The 17351-nt window shown below is 49.0% G+C and overlaps 1 protein-coding gene across 2 annotated transcripts; it reads right to left on the bottom strand.

Annotated features, from left to right (window-relative positions):
* Positions 1–6821: 6821 nt before the first annotated feature.
* ZNF263 (zinc finger protein 263) lies at positions 6822–16419 on the bottom strand. 2 transcript variants are annotated; one of them, XM_023225756.2, is made up of 6 exons: positions 14340–16419; positions 13325–13505; positions 12815–12888; positions 12419–12545; positions 9709–9825; positions 6822–8887 (listed from the first exon to the last, which is right to left on the bottom strand). In XM_023225756.2, exons 1-6 carry the CDS (start codon positions 14724–14726, stop codon positions 7719–7721), a joined length of 2055 nt encoding a protein of 684 aa, XP_023081524.1. In that variant the 5' UTR covers positions 14727–16419; the 3' UTR covers positions 6822–7718. The 2 variants fall into 2 exon arrangements, with proteins under 2 accessions (XP_023081524.1, XP_023081525.1); XM_023225757.1 differs by lacking the exon at positions 9709–9825 and having other exon boundaries at positions 14340–16196.
* Positions 16420–17351: the final 932 nt, after the last annotated feature.

Genomic DNA, 17351 nt, shown 5'->3' with positions numbered 1-17351 from the left:
AGCATTAGTTTGTAATCATAGCCTACCACAAGGAAACTGTGCTGACTAGTTCTAGTTAGCTGTAAGATAAGGCTAGATTAGGTTTTCAATTTAATGATAAAACACACTCTGCTTTCTTAACTCTTTTACTACCTATTTAGTGTTTGTTTTCCTCTTATTGTGAAAGTAGCATGCTGATTATAGGGATATATAAAAAAGATAAAAAGCACTCAATTCTATTGACTAACAATATCCTCAGCACTTTGGTGTATACCATATATTTTTTAAATAGGCAGATTACATTGTAAATAAAACCCTACCTCTTACTGTCTTAACATATTTTATGGTTTGTTAATAAGTTAGCATTTATTGAGTATATAGGATTGTATATATATGTTAGTCTTCATAATGCCTTCCCTTTTCAAATACATAAGGAAACAGATTTAGAGAGATTAAGTAACAAAGGTCACATAAACTAGTAAATAGCAGAGATGAGACTTAAATTCTATTTAATGCCAAATCTCAGGCTTTTAACCATCATTCATGCTGCACTATTTCTTCGAGTTTCCCTTAGGTCATTAAAATCTCTTAACCTCACATTTGATGGTTTTTTAATACTCCACCAGGGGATGTAACATATCAGTTGAACTACCAGGTCAAAGAGAATGAACTTTTGAAAAAACTTCGATACACACTGTTAAATTGCTTTCACATTCCCGCCATTATTTTGAAAGTACTTCTCCGTATGCACCAATCCCAACATTGAATATTGTTATGCTGTTAGTTTTTGCTAATTTTGTAACCAAAAGAATGGTATCTTTATGGCTGTTCCCTATTTAGTATAATATAAGATGTCAGGTGAGTTGATATTTGCAAATAATAAGCTTGCTTTGGATAATTAGTTATTGGCTTTCAGTGTTTCCTTTCTCATATATTCAAGAATCTGTTTCCGAGATGCATATTCTATTACACTGGTGAATACTAGGCAATTATAGTATAAAATTAGTGACTAAATACAGTACTACTGGTGTCTACTCTTGCTGTAGTATCTTCCTGTTTTCATTACTGGTTAATGTGAATTTTTCTTTTTTTTTTCTTTTTTCTTTGTTTTTTAAGATGGAGTCTCACTCTGTTGCTTAAGCTGGAGTGCAGTGCACGATCTCGGCTCACTGCAACCCCCGCCTCCCGGGTTCAAGCAGTGCTCCTGTCTCAGCCTCCTGAGTAGCTGGGATTACAGGCATGCGACACCACAGCCGACTATTTTTTGTATTTTTAGTAGAGATGAGGTTTCACCATGTTGGTCAGGTTGGTCTTGAACTCCTGACCTCGCGATCCGCCTGCCTCAGCCTCCCAAAGTGCTGGGATTACAGGCATGAGCCACTGCGCCCAACCTGTGAATTTTAATAGAAAGTAAATGCCCACTTTCCATGTTTGAAAATATACAAGCTATTCTTACTATCCTGAGTCAACTTCAGCATAAAATTTATTCAAGCCTCCTCCAGATACCAACTCCCTCTGGGAATTTATTCATAAATTAAGTAAAATTGGGAAGAATTTACATTCCTTTTTTCTCCTTTCAAATTGTAAGTGCAGTTTTCATTTAATGGAGTTCTCATATTTTTTATTGTTCCTAGGTAGGTTTGTTGTTGCTGTAAGTGGGATCCTTTTTTATTAGTAGTGATTGCTGATATTTTCACCTTGAAAATTCAGTAGTTATCTCTTTTTTGTCTTATTACCCAGAACTTACAGACAAAATGTATCCACATTGCCACTGGGATCATCCTTTTTACATTCAGTTTGGCTTGATTTGTGCTTCCTTGGCTTATTCAGTCTGCAGCCTGGTGGAAGGTGGGAGACCTTTCACATCAAGCAGCTTGACTTTTTCTTTTTTTCAGATTAGCCCATAATGACCGCACGCTGGGGTTGGGTGCGGGCGAGGACAGTAATTACTCTTTGCTTGTTGTTTTGCCTCTTTTGAAAGACCTTACAAGCCTGGGACAGGATGGATTGTGGAAGTGGAGGGGAATGGCAGATGAGGACTCTGGGCAGTTCTCTAGTTCCTTTTAGTTTGGGTCTTTGCATCAAACATCATCATTCTTTTTAGTGATAATAAATTCCTAGAGTGACCGAAAGTCACCCCAGTTTTCAAAAGTACTCATTGATTCTGGAAACTTGCTGTTAACTGTTTCATGTACTAGACAATAAGCATGTTGTTGGAGATTCAGCTCTGAATAACCAAGAAAATGAGAACAAACCACCATGGGATGTGTAAGGGCGGGAGCCAAAGTGAGCATAGGGAGGGCCTTTGAGACTTGGATAGCAGGGGAGGTGTCTTGAGAGGACGGTGCGTGACTTTTGTGATGGGCTTTAAATTTGTGAGGCAGGGGCTCAGTCTCTGCGATGTCCCAGGCAAGCTGAAATGTCCCTGGACTATTGCCTTGGCGGCCTCTGGCGGAGAAGAGCAGGAAAGACAGGTCAAGGCCAGGGTCCTTGGGGGACATCCTACGATTTTAGACGGGTCTCGGCCCACGTCGTCTTGACCGCTACACTTCCTGGATCTCTCGTCTCTACTCTTCCTCCTCCCTGCCCTGCCCTAGTCCAGGCCCCCTTGACCCTCTCCCTCGACTCTGCCTCTTCAGTTGCCCTGCCTTCCTTTTCTGTCCCCTCTCCATTCTTTCCCGACCCTGTACCAGAAGAGAGCGAACTCAAACAAAAAGAGGAGCCTCGGGCTTTAGACGCTTTGTGGGCCTCCCACTGTTTAAAGAAAGGCCCAGCCCCTAGGGCGGCCCCGCGCTTTTCCGGCGCCCGCTCGGCTTTCCCATCGCCTTGCTGGGCCCTCCGAGCCTCCCACTAGACCGCGAGGGCGGACGGGAGTTTTAGAGGTTGCAGGTGCGCCACCGCCTCAAGTCTAGGAGAGGAAACCCCTGCGGCTGTGCGTGCGGCCGGGAACCACCGTACACCACCCGGGCGGGAACGCGGGAAGGAAGGGGAGGGGCGTGATCGTGGCCCCAGGGGTCTGGGCACAGGTCCCGGGACGTCCGCGGGAGGAGGACCGGCCAGAGGGGAGGGAAAGGCTGGGACCGGGCGCAGGGCGGCCTTCGCCTCTGGGGGCACAGCCGAAGCTGAGGGGAGCGGCAGCCCGGAAGGCCCGGGGCGGCGGTTGGAGGAGGCTCGTGGGCCCGGCCGCGTGTGGGCCGATGCGGAACAGGAGTCGTCTGCTTTGCCCAAGCCTGAAAAGGGAGTCTCTGGTTCTGCAAATCACTCCTGGGGATTGGAACTCCTCCAAGAAGCCCAGGCACTCACCCTTGTACCGGGTGCTGGGGCTGGGCTCCTCCCGGGAAGCCCAGCAGAGCCGAGAACTCCCTCAAGGGCAGCAGCACCTCAGGAGTAGGGAACTGGCCACCCTGGACGGAATGGAGGGCAAGCAATTCCTCATGATGTCCAAAAGCATAGCCTGGACTTCAGAACGATACTCCTTAATGTTTTTCTTTCCCTTTCTCGCTGCCTGGAGAAATACTACTCTCCTTGGAGCAGGTTGGGGATGCTTGAGAGCCACCAGATTTCTGACGGAATCTTTTGAGACATTTTAGGTGTCTCTGTAGCTAATTGAGAACAGTAACATTAACTGGAAAATCATAATTTTTTTGTGATCTGAGTCGTTTTTCCTCAACCATTTTGTCGTTGTTGAACTTCACCTAGATCATCCCAGTGCCTCTTCACCGTACCACTCAGGCAAGGTTTAGCTGCTCTTATTAAATGTAAGTGTATGATGAGAAGGAAATATTAACTGCCCTTTCAAGAACAGAAGTCAATTTTTAATTGGGAATGCTCGCAAGCTAGACTGAAGAGTAAAAGAAAATATTTCAAATAAATAAATGCATTTTGCTTGAATTCATCTACCTATTCCTGAGTTCCTGACCCCCAAAATTAAGTCTCCTAGTGCTAAGAAATGTGCTAGTTGGTTTTCCTGTAACACACATTAAGACACTTCAAATACTTAGTTGTTTCAAATGCATGTGAAACATTTACAACAATTACAAGTTTTAAAGCAGTGATGATTTTGCACATTCCTAAATTGTATCGGTTAATGTAGTGAATCTACAGTAAACTCTTCTTTAAAAAGTGCTGAGTCTAGGCCGGGCGAGGTGGCTCACGCCTGTAATCCCAGCACTTTGGGAGGCCGAGGTGGGCGGATCACGAAGTCAGGAGATCAAGACCATCCTGGCTAACACGGTGAAACCCCCCATGTCTACTAAAAGTACAAAAACAGCGGGGTGTGGTGGCAGGCACCTGTAGTCCCAGCTACTCGGGAGGCTGAAGCAGAATGGTGTGAACCCGGAGGCGAAGCTTGTGGTGAGCGGAGATTGTGCCACTGCACTCCAGCCTGGGGGACAGAGCAAGACTCCATCTCAAACAAAACAAAAAGTGCTGCGTCTAAGCCCTCAAATTTCAGATTATGGTGCTGAGACCCAAAAGTTCTTTCATTACAGCAATCAAAACTCTTAAAGTGACTTCTGATGGGTTTTTCTGAAAAATTCAGTGCTTTTAAAACACTTCTTCCAGTCTGTCCCACCTCTGGCTTTGTCGGTATTGTTCCCCAGCCTGACCCTGCCAGGCCTTTTCACACTGCTTAGATGTGGCACTGCTTCTCACCCACCAGTCTTCCTGCTGGTTTCATGTGATACCTTTGCTAAGGATGTGTGGCTCCTGCTCAGGGTCACTCCACATCTCCCAAGACCCCTTTGTACCCATTTGGACTTAGGGGCTAGAGGTCCTTATTGTCCCAGGGCTAGTCTCCCTTTGACATAAATGCCACTCAAACTCTGTTTTGGCTTCTTTTACAAGACCGCTAGTGGGTAAAGTATTAATGTAAAAAAGTATGTATGAAAAAGCACTAACTTGGACATCTCTTGCAGTGACCTAGTTCTCAAACTGCTATGAAGATACAGAGACTGCGTAATTTATAAACAAGAGGTTTAATTGACTCAGTTCTGTGTGGCTGGGGAGGCCTTAAGAAACTTACAATCATGGCGGAAGGCAAAGGGGAAGCAAGCACGCAAGTGAAGGGGGAACTGCCACATTTTAAAAACCATCAGCTCTCGGGAGAATTCAGTATCACGAGAATAGCATGGGGGAAAACCGTCCCCATGATCCAAGCACTTCCCACCAGGTCCCTCCCTTGAGACGTGGGGATAACAATTAGAGATGAGATTTGGGACACAGAGTCAAACCGTATCAGACTTCATGGGGGCCTGCAGTAAGGGAATCAGACCTGCTCTCTGAAACATGAGTACAAGGGAAGGAGATGTCATCAGTCCCTGAAATTCCTGCCAGTGTGTTCTTAGTGACCTCAGTGTTACGTGCTTAGAAGGAAATCTTTTGGATCATCTGTCGACAGTTGGCACAAATTTCTTACATGCCAGGCATGGTGTTGCTTTATGTATTTATTTTCTGTGATGCCATCTCATTAAAACAAGCCAAGAACAGCTACACATGTGAAGTTTGCTGGAAGGGGAACTAGACTGAAGATTGAGTGAAGGGTTCCACTGGAACGCCTTTTTAGGGCAAATACCTGCGAGTCATTTTCTAGCTTCAAGCTGCAGTGTTCCAAGTATGAGAAGCATCAGTTGGACCACATCATAAGATCTGTGTGGGTGATGTTACCAAGGGAGGGGGAGTAGATGGAAGGGGCACTTTCCAGTCTGTCCACATAAACTGCCATCTTAACCAGAGTGCTTTGTAGGAACACCAGCTTTACATTCCACCCAGTTCATGGCATCAGCAGCCTGGCTGACCCTGCACTGCTCCACTAGAGTGTGTTCCTGCTCCCACCACTGTTGATCCTACACTGATCTCTCTAATCCTAAGCCTCCACTTCCCTGCCCTCAACCCCCACACCACCATTGCCCCTCTCCTGTGAACAAGCTGATTAAGAGGAAGTTACAGAAATGAGAAATAGATATTTAAAAACCGGCTCAGACAACCAAAGAAAAACTCCTACTAAACTAAGGCAGGGCTGAGAGGAGGAGCAATGGAGTGCTGTTTCCATGACTTCAAGTTGCTATATCCGTCAACCTATTGCCAAAGGACTGTTTGTTCATCTTTTTCACCCAAAGAACAGCTGGATATCTTCCTCCAGGGCCGTATCCTGAGGTGTTTTCCTGGCATCTGATTTCCTGCTCTTAGAATACTCCCTCGTTTCCCACAGATACGCATTACTAGAATTGCTATTTCTGATATGCCATTCTAAAAGGTAATGCTAGTAATCCCAGCACTTTGAGGCCAAGATGGGAAGAGTGCTTGAGCTCAGTAACTCAAGACCAGCCTAGGCAAATAGTGAGACCCCGTCTCTACCAAAAAATAAATGTTTTCCCTTAATAATGTTGCCATCCCCTATATCTTCCCACCATTAATAATCAATAACTCAAAATTTATACTGGGACCATCTTAGCTTCCACCCTGGAAACCAGCTGCAAGACCAAAATACCCTGTCCTCCAAGAGTCAGATCTTCCTCAGCTACGGAACAAGAATGGAAACATTCTAAACAAAGAATTGGAAACATTTTTACTGCTACAGACTGCAGAAGGAATGAATACTTTCTAGAGACCCTATGACAGCATCACCCCAGCAGCCATTTGGCTTGATCCTTTGTTACCATATGGCAGTCCCAGCCTGGAGGTTGCCAGGCCCTCACCTGCCTCTCCGTCTGCTGCCTTGTCAGAATCTTCCTGACCAACCCAGTAAGTCTATGAGAAAGCAGGGCCTCTGCCCAAGGCAGAGGAGAGACAGATCAACACTTGGGGTTCCAGACAGAGGCTTTCAATGAAGACTCACATACATGTATGTTTCCTGAAGATATTTATTCCTATCCAAACATTTTCAACAGGGAAAGACACAATCCCTAATTTCCCCCCTAGGATCCACGTTTTCAATTTTCCAGGGAATCTCTTTCCTGGAAGCTCTTGTTCCTCTGGAGTCAGGAACAAGACTCCAGAGCTGTTTATTTTTCTCACATGGGTGGGGAAATCTCATTCTCCACAAAGGGTTATCAGACACCCACTTCCTCTGCCAATTCCTGGGCTGACCTGCAAATTCCACCTTATTATTGCCCTTGGTCCTCTGGTTCCTTTTTGTCTGAGGCCACATTTACATATGTGATCTGCCAATGGGCACACTCCTGTTAGGCCGTCGTAGGGCACTTGGTGGCTTGATCTGGACTGCCAAAGGCTTCCCAACTGGGGCCTTCAGGACAGCTGCCACTCACAACCAGTCTTTTGTTGACCTTCAGCTGATTTCCCAGGGCACTTGGCCCCTCTTCTTTGGTCTCAGGGGCCCCAGAAACCCAAATGTTCCTGCTGAATGTCCCAAATGAAGAAGAAGTATCAAAATCATCACATGGATTCCCAAAGTTGTTAAGGTAAACTGGACAGTCAGGTGCCCAAATCACACCTTGGCTAAAAAGACCAAGAGGGCAGGAGCACCCTGGGGCAGTGTGGACTTAACAGATAATTCCACCCTGAGGTCACCTCAGAGACTTGCTATTCTCTCTCATGCAGACGGAATTCCTTTTCAGTTTTATGCCAATCCTCTGCTGCCTCTGCACCTCCCTCTCAATGAGCCCCAATTACCTGAAGAATGCAGAGGTCATTTGGTTGGCTGGGCAGGGAATACCAGCTCTTGCCAACAGGCTCCTCTGAATATGCGACCTCACCTGGGGCAAAGAGAAACCCCACTGTTACTAACCCGTGTGAGTTCTCTGATGACTCATAAGACGGGAACTCCGAGAGAAGCTTTCTCCACATTCAGAACATTTATAGGGTCTCTCTCCTGTATGTGTTCTCAGGTGGCGAATCCGATTGGAGCTGTGTGAAAAACTGTCTCCACACTCATGACAGGTATAGGGTTTTTCTCCTGTGTGGATTCTCTGGTGCCTGATCAAGTTGGATCTATGAGAGAAGTTTTCCCCACAAAGGGTACATTTATACGGTTTCTCTCCTGTGTGTGTTCTCTGATGTCTGGTGAGGTGCATGCCCTGCCGGAAGCTTTTCCCACAAGTCAAACATTCAAAGAGCTTCTTCTCTGCCTTGTGGGTTCCATGGTTTGTAAGAAAGGGGGTGCTATCACTCACGGCTCCCCCACACTCAGAGAAGGGGTAAAGTCTCTCTCTCTCATGAGTTCTTTCGTGAATGACGAGGTGTGAACTCCGAGAGAAACTTTTCCCACACTCGGGACACTTATAAGGTCGCTCTCCGGTGTGAATTCTCTGGTGCCGAAGGAGGTTGGAACTGTGAGCAAAGATCTCCCCACACTCAGGGCACTTGTAGGGCTTCTCCCCTGTGTGTGTTCTTTGGTGCCTGTGGAGGTTGGAGTTGCAGGAGAAACATTTTCCGCAAATGTTGCACTGATAGGGCTTCTCACCCGTGTGGGTGCGCTGGTGGCGAGTCAGATGGGTGTTCTGACTGAAGCATTTCCCACATTCAAGGCACTTGTGGGCCTCCTCTCCCAGGTGTGCTCTGTGTAGTGACAGGAAACGGGGGTTCCCACCAAAGATTTCACTGCAGTCCACACCCATACACAGCCTTTCAGCTGCATGGATTCTCTGATGCCTAATTAGGTTTGAGTTGTTAGAGAAATTTTTGCCACACAAGGGACATAAATGGAGTTTCTTCGGCTGCAGTTCCTTCGGTCGCCCCAATTCTCTGGCATTTGAGGCTCCTGCCAAGGCCTGCTCCATTCCACCCTCTGGGGGAGGTGCCCAATCCCCTTGCTGCCGGTCACGAAGTCTTCCCAGCTCAGGACTCCAGGGCACCTCTCCTCTGGCCTGGTCAGGAAGCAGCACCTGAGGGTGGGTGTTCTCAGAGGACACAGACGGAACACCTTCTTCCAGGTTCTCAAATTTCTCTTCTCCTGGTAGAAAGAGAGAAACCAAACCCGTATATTATTTCTATGCTGGAGAAAAGAAAATCCCACCTGTCTGCTGCTGCCTGTTAGGTCAGCAGCCCAGAAGGGCTGCTTCTACCTCAGTCTCCCATCTTCTCCTAAAGGTAAAACACTCTGGAGAAGCATCAGGATAAAGGGTGGGGCCACTGGTCAAGAAATCAGAGCCGAGACCAGTCGTACAATTTTCCTTTCCAGCTGAGCCTCTCGCTTCTGCCCCTCAGGAATTGGTGGGATGGAGCAGGGCTGAAACTAGGGTGGGACAAGTGAGCTCAAGTGTAAGGGCCTCCTTGAACTCTGCACCCTGGGATCCTTACTTGCCTCACTGGGATGGAGAACGGCAGGGGGGAAAGGACATAATGTACCTCTCTGGCAGCTGTGGTGGGCTGGCCCTGCACCCAAATCCTCAAATGTCTCACTCTGCTGGGCACAGTGGCTTGCGCTTGTAATCCCAGCACTTTCGGAGGCTGAGGCGCGTGGATCACCTGAGGTCAGGAGTTGGAGACCAGCCTGACCAACATGGAGAAACCCCAACTTTACTAAAAATACAAAAAATTAGCAGGGCGTGGTGGTGCACGCCTGTAATCCCAGCTACTTGGGAGGCTGAGGCAGGAGAATCGCTTGAACCCGGGAAGCGGCGGTTGTGGTGAGCCAAGATCGCACCACTGCACTCCAGCCTGGGCAACAAAAATGCAACTCCATACAAAACAAAACAAAACAAAATCATGCCTCACTCTTAACTGTGAGAACCTTGCTGCTTGCTGGGCAGGCCACTCGTCTTCATTCCTTACCTGGAGCTGGGCCTCTGGGGCTCAGGCCCTCCTTGCAGCTCTGGACACTGGGATCCCATAGCTTTCCTCCTTGTCCCACCTGGGTGCCTGGGACGTCCTGACTCGGAATGTGAGACTCTGTTCACAATCAAAGAAACAGATTTCTGTATTGCCACTTTCCTCTACCAGGGTAGGGAAACAAAGATAGTCTTGTTCCCTGCTCTCAGTGGATAGATACAGAATGCTCCATAAATCTGACAGCAGTTGCTTGGAATATACACAAACTGTCCCCAGTGGATACCTCTAGAGAAAGAAATTAGGGGAGGGAGACAATTTTTTTTGAGACAGAGTCTCACTCTGTCGCCCAAGCGGGAGTGCAGTGGCATCATCTCGGCTCACTGCAACCTCTGCCTCCCGGGTTCAAGCAATTCTCATGCCTCAGCCTCCCAAGTAGCTGGGATTACAGGCGTGCACCACCACACACAACTAATTTTTGTATTTTTAGTAGAGACGGAGTTTCACCATGTTGGCCATGCTGGTCTCGAACTCCTGACTTCAAGTGATCTGCCTGCCTCAGCCTCCCAAAATGCTGAAATTACAGGCGTGAGCCACCGAGCCCGGCCAAATTTTTTTTTTTCTTTTTTTGAGACACAGTCTCGCTCTGTCAACTGGGCTGGAGTGCAGTGGCACGATCTTGGCTCACTGCAAGCTCCGCCTTCTGGGTTCACGCCATTCTCCTGCCTCAGCCTCCTGAGTAGCTAGGAATACAGGCGCCTGCTATCAAGCTCGGCTAATTTTTTGTATTTTTAGTAGAGACAGGGTTTCACCGTGTTAACCAGGCTGGTCTCAATCTCCTGACCTCGTGATCCGCCCGCCTCAGCCTCCCAAAGTGCTGGGATTACAGGCATGAGCCACCGCGCCCGGCTGGAATGATTTTTTGCAATGAGAATGTACACTACTGTAATTAAAAGAACTATAAAATGAACATGGTCAGTTCCTTGAATAATCCATTTAATATCATAAAAGAACCTTGTCTCTACATATAAATACAAAATAGAACTAATTTGACTGGGCAACTCCAAGGAAACAAAATATAACAGACTATCAGAAAAGGACCCAGGGCTCTAAGAGGACCATGAGATTAAAACCTACAAGTGCCATTTCTGTGCTGTGCCAAAAAGAAAAACAAAAACCTCCACCTCCAGCAAACAGGGACTCCAACAGAAGTTTAATTCCAACAAGCTGTAATCTGATCTTCTGCTATTTAGCAATCTCTCACTAAAAGGGCCATGTTCAACTTTGGACATCACAGCAGAAAAAAATAAAATAAAAGGCCGGGTACGGTGGCTCACGCCTGTAATCCCAGCACTTTGGGAGGCCGAGGTGGGTGGATCACCTGAGGTCAGGAGTTCAAGACCAGCCTGACCAGCATGGAGAAACTGTCTCCACTAAAAATACAAAAAATTAGCCAGGCATGGTGGCGCATGCCTATAATCCCAGCTACTTGGGAGGCTGAGGCAGGAGAATCACTTGAACCTGGGAGGCAGAGGTTATGGTGAGCCGAGACTGTGTTTGCAGAATTAGTGTCAACAAATGTATAATCGTGATACTTTTTAGGCAAACCTGATATATGGAAACAATGTGCAGTGTGTCTTTTTTGTTTGTTTTGAAACTGAGTCTCACTCTCACCTAGGCTGAGGTGCAGTGGCATCATCATAGTTCACTGCGGTCTTGACCTACGGGGCTCAGGTGATTTTCCCCTCAGCCTCCTGAGTAACTGGGACTACAAAAGTGTACACTACCACACCAGGATACTTTTTTTTTTTTTTTTTTAAAGATACAGGGTCTCCCTATATTGCCCAGGCTGGTCTTGAACTCCTGGGATCAAGCACTCCTTCCATCTCAGCCTCTCTAAGTGCTGGGATTACAGGCGCCACCATTCCCAGCCTGCAGTGAGTCCTTCTACTGCTGTGTTTCAACATAGGTATAATCATAATGTACACACAGTCTTAAGACTTCCCCCAACTTTTCATTAAAAGAATTTCTCATACATACAGAAAAGTTGAGGGAACTGTGCATACATACCAGCATATCCTCCACCTAAATCCAACCATATGTCAGTGTGTCATATTCCGCAGGCATAATTTTAAAACTCTGAGTAACAGTACAAGACATAGGTGCATCCTAATTTATGATTTAGAGCTATACATTGTTTCCAAATTTCCACAAGACCCTCCCCGCTTTCTGAATTTTTATGGTCTGTGAGAGACGATAGGCTGGAATGTTGATCCCACTACCCCTAAATTTTTGTCTTTGGGGATGAGCCCAAAAACAGTAATGGAGCACAGGAAACACTGGCAAGCTCAGAAGAATAAGCATCTCAAAATTGCAAGGAATTAACCATTTAGAGCCCCCCCCAGCATCCTGGGACACTGCATGTGTGTGACGCTGGCAGGCTGTCACTGCATTGGATTTGCTCTGCCCTGGGAAGTCCATATGGCTCAGACTCGCCTTAGGCTCTGGCAGCTGGGATTCCAGTCCAGGGCTGCCTGTGCCAACTGTGCCACTTGGCAGATACATGACTCTCATACAGGGAACTTTAGACAAAGGGAAGTCTCCTGTGGAGGCTTCTTGGCAAAACTCAGAGTCTGTGTCCAGGAGGTGAATGAATAAGGGGCAGAACCCTTGTCAGAAATGGCGCAGTCATCATCCCTGGAAAAGAAGTCCTTACCCAGTGAGTCCACATTCTCATAACTCTCCTGCACCGTGTCCCTGGAGAGGGCCCTCTTACTAGGATCCTGATGCCCCCACTCCTCCTGGGAGATGTACATTGCCACGTCCTCTAAGCTCTCAGGCAACTGAAACAGCACAAGATCTCCTTTAGCCCCTGATGCACCAAGAACAATTCAAGCAGAATCATGGGTTAAAGGGGCAAAATTCAGGGATGCCAAGCACATGTCATAGGGGAAGAAGGGTGTCAGGTCTACAAGTGAGGTGTGAAAGAGCCAAAGCAGTGGGGGAGACACTGTGGTAAGGGAGAAAGGACCTTCCATGTGGAGAACCCCCCGCCCCCAACACTCAGCAGAGGAAGGGTGCTGGGGGAAGACAATGGAAACTTCCACATCACCTGGGGCCCAGTCATCTCCTTGTCTTCCACGTTCCCTTCAGGAGGAAAAATAGAAAGCCAGGGAGCAGATAATGCTGAAGGTGACAGAAATTATAATGAGAATGGCATTCCTAACTCTTGGCAACCCAAGGATTATTAAAACACAGTATCCATTCCCCAACACCCAGTCTCTGCTTTTGGGGATGACACTAAACTGCCCAGAGGCCTAATAAACTGCTATCCAAAATGACAGGGTTAGAGGGAAGGAATACCAAGAGTAGCACTCCAAACCCCTCATCATTCAAGTGGTTCTAAATCGCCTCTGTTCTGCATAAAAAAGGGCTCTGAGACTCCCTTCCCTTCCCCCAGCCCCAGGAGAACCCACACCACCAACTGCAGATCTTTCATTCCACATGTGTGAACCTCAACCAGAAATTCCTTCTCCTTCGCACCAGTGCGACATCCTGCTTGTGTCGGGGGCAACCCCCAAGCCCCTCCTCCCTCCCACCTGCCCAGATAACTGTGCCTCACCCCTCTCCTTTACAGCCTGGGGGTCCCTTTGGGGGCTGGGGCCTAGCAGCTCCTGCAGCCTGGGGCCAGGGCTTCGCTCAGTCTCCATTGGCTCCAGCTTGAAGCTCGGTGACTCTCGTGCTGTTTCCAGAGGCAAAGGCTCCTCCAAAAGCACTTCTGTTCCCCGCCCATGGTTTGTGACCTGGGAACCAACCCACATCACTCATCATCACAACAGGGCCCAAGGGGAAGGGAAATTAGTACAGGATACTGAGAGCAAGCCTTCAACAGAGAACTCAGGCCATCCCTTAGGGCCCAGGCAACAGAAAAATGGTTCACACTAAAGGCTTTTTTGATCCCATGTGCAGGGGGAGGGATTAGGGAAAGGGCCCACTCCCAGAGCACACCTTCCCCACACAGCTCTTAAGATACACCTCACTCCCTTCTGCTCTCCCCACCTTTCCTAGGTGCTTCTATTCCTCACTACAGGATAAGCTAAATTGGGGTAGCCCTGGGGGCCAATGACCTCAGGGCCTCGGTGCCAAATTATCTTTCAAAGTTCACAATTAACGGAGGCCCAGCTTTGCAGAAGACCAGACCGTAGACCCTAACATAACAACAGCTAACAAGTACTAAGCACTCATTATAAGCTAGTAGTGTTATCACAACTTCACACGCTGCTCTCCCTCTAAGCCCTATAAAGTATGTTAATATTCTCATTTTACGAATAGGAAAACAGGCCGAAATACATCAAGTAACTTGCCAAAGTAACAAAGCTAGTACTAGCAGATTGAGGATTTTAATGCTGGCGATCTAACTCCACGGCTAACACTAACTGTTGCAGGGACACTGCCTCCGCGTGGAAAAGGGCACTCTTCACTGCTTTCTGTTCATTTGGGGAAAATCTGGAGGATGAGTGTTCTTCCCCATGTAAGGTCTACTCAGGGCAATTTACTTGAATTCGACCGGGGGCGCAATGTCCCAGTCCTCGGGGCTAAACAAAACCACAGATAAAACAGCTCTCTCTCTCTCTCACCTGTTGTCTCAGTCTCCCAAGCTCTCTCTGCATATCCTCCACAAGGGTCACCGCTTCTTCGCCGCTCTCCGGATGCAGCTCCTGCACCCTGCTCTGGATTTCCTGGGGCAGGATGGTCAGGAACTGCTCCAGCACCAGCAGCTCCAAGATCTGCTCTTTCGTGCGCATCTCAGGCCGAAGCCACCCATGGCAAAGCTCTTGGAGCCGGCTGAGGGCTTCGCGAGGACCAGCTGCCTCTTGGAAGCGGAACCGTCTGAAGCGCAAGTGGGAGGCCTCAGGGCTCGGCCCTGGGTCAGGCGGGGGCAGCTCCTGGCTCCAGGCGCAGTCCTCCTCCAGCTTCACTATGAGGAGCCCTTCCCGTTCCTGGGAGCTCGGGCCCGACGCCATCGTCGGGTCTCCAGAGCGCCTTAGCCCGAAACCAGCCGTGCCCGCCTACGAAGGCGCCCTGAATCCGTGTAAGGATAGACGGCGCCGGCTGCAGCCCAGGGCCGGAGGCTCCCAGTCCACGCCAAGAAGCCCCGCTCCAGCCCAGGCGCGGCCGGCTCTGGCGCCTAGGCCTCAGTCGGTCCCAGGCGCCGCCACGCCGGCCGCGTACCCGTCCGTGCCAGGACTTCCCCGAGACAGGAACCGAGCGCCGCGCTTCTCACCCCACAGGGGACCCACGCAGCACTCAGACCTCTGCTCCCACGCCGGAAGTCTCAGCGCGGGAGTTAGGCGTCCACAAGCCCACGGCGCCTGCTCGTGACCAACTTCCGGGTCACGTTTGGCGAACTACAGCGCCCACTGGGTCAGGTTTCGCCACACACTCACCATCTACCAATGAGAAGGGAAGATTTGCCAGCGGGGGCGGGACGAGCGAGGGACCAATTGGAGACGAGAAGCGTGGCCACGGGGCGCGTCCTGAGATTCTGGGAGTGGCTGGGGGCAGGGGCGCTGGATCCAGGCGAAGAAAATAAGCCCAAGGCGGTTGTGACTGGCGGGCACCCTGGGTTAGAATTACTCCGGAGGGCTTGGGAAAACGCTGATCCCAGGGCCACGCGCTCTCCAGTGCGTCCGTGTCGGGGCGAGGCCTGGAAATCTGAACTGTTAATAAGCTTCCCCCGATGAATCCTTCCCCAAGCCAGGCCCCACCCGCTTCGGCTACTCTGGGCTGGCTAAAGATGGTGCCACTCGCCCCTGCGGCCTCCTCGGCATCTCGGGGAGGCTAGGGAGGTAGCCGCCCGCCCATTTAGTGACGCTGCGTGGCCTGCGGCGCGGGGCCTGCTGGGAGATGCAGTCCTCGGCGCGGCCTCGCGACTGCGCGTGCGCCCTGGGCGAGGGCCCAAGAGCTGGGCGATTCTGAAGCCCCGAGTCCCTCGGAGACCCCCTGCTGGGCTTTGGGCTCTCTTCTGCGGCTGGACGTCCCAGAGTAGTGCTCAGGGCCGGGCTCGCAGCACCTGCTTCCGATTTTAGACCGGATTTTAAACCTGCCCCAGACGTGCGGCGCCTGCGGTCCATTCTCCAAGTTTCAGTCTCTTGCCCAGCCCAGCAAGGGCGGGATCTGCCTCCAGCTCCGCCTTGGACTTTGATAGTTGGGGGCGAGTGGCAGGAGGGCCGCAGGGCCGATTCCCTATTGGGCGCCTTGTGGGCGTTTTGTGTGTGTGTCGGTGAGCGGGGCTGCCCAGTTGTGAGGCGGCCCAGGTCCTCCGGGCCGTGAGGTCCGCAAATGGAAGCGTCCTGGGATTGAATCTGACAACCAGTTACCGTGTGTTGAGCGCTTATATGTAGATCGATCCTGAAAACACGTTTGTATGAAGCAGATGCTATTACCAGCCCCTTCCAACAGGTGGTGGCACTGAGATAAGTCATTTGCCTGGGGTCACACAGCTAGTCTGTCACCAAAGGTGAGGTTACCATGATAGTAGAGGGTAATATGGGATTGAAGAGGTCGCTTTGGGATGACTAGGTGAAAAGAGTACTGATATTTTATTTTATTTTATTTCATCATTTTTTTTTTTCCGAGACGGAGTTTTGCTCTTGTTGTCCAGGCTGGAGTTCAATGGCACAGTCTCAGCTCACTGCAACCTCCCCCTCCTGGGTTCAAGCGATTCTCCTGCCTCAGCCTCCTGAGTAGCCAGGATTACAGGTGTCCGCCACTACGCCCGGCTAATTTTTGTATTTTTAGTAGAGACGGGGTTTCACCATGTTGGCCAGGCTGGTCTTGAATTCCTGACCTCGAGTGATTTGCCCGCCTCAGCCTCCCACTGTGCTAGGATTACAGGCGTAAACCATCACGCCCCGCCTTTTTTTTTTTCTTATTTTATTCCAGGGAAGATGACAGATCCACAGGCTGTCGTGGCAAATGCAGAGCCAGCGACCCCATAGCACTCAAGGTCCAGTTTGGAAAATCTTGTCTGCTCCCTAGGACCATTCTGGTGGTTTTAGGCATTCCTGTTTTTTTGTTTTTGAGATAGGGTCTTGCTCTGTTGCCCAGGCTGAAGTGCACTGGCACAATCATTAGACATTCCTGTTTCAAGAGACATAGATTCTAGACTGTAGCCTCAAAACCACTTTTTTCTGACATTTACTATGTAATCTCAGGCAAATTATGTAATCTCACCAAACCTCAGTTTCCTCATCTATTTTGAGGGAATACTGAAAGGGCATAAAAGTGTGTGCCCACCCTATTGCTAAACCTTTGTTCTGCTCTCACAAACATTTTGTAAAGATTTTATAAGTTCCTGTTTTTCTTTCTGTGGCATGGCAAGGTCACAAGACACGTTTAAGTAAGGTACATTCATGTTGCAAAACCTGTTGTGAAACCTGTCACAATATGATTAACTGCCTTTGTTCTGCTTCTGTAGGACTGCTTTCCCGCCTCGGGGTTTGCGAAAACAAGCCCTGCCCCTGCCCTGCAAGCCCCTGATAAACGTCATCGGAATTTCAAAATTAACTGAAATACTAGAAATGGCGGGAACCAATCATAATCAGCCAAGTCGCCTTGTTCAAATATCAGCCAATCATACATCTGAT

Source organism: Piliocolobus tephrosceles, chromosome 17 (genome assembly GCF_002776525.5).
Source record: "Piliocolobus tephrosceles isolate RC106 chromosome 17, ASM277652v3, whole genome shotgun sequence".
NCBI lineage: Eukaryota > Metazoa > Chordata > Mammalia > Primates > Cercopithecidae > Piliocolobus > Piliocolobus tephrosceles.
The sequence above is the reverse complement of the archived record's forward strand: the minus strand, read 5'-3'. Positions and strand labels throughout refer to the sequence as shown.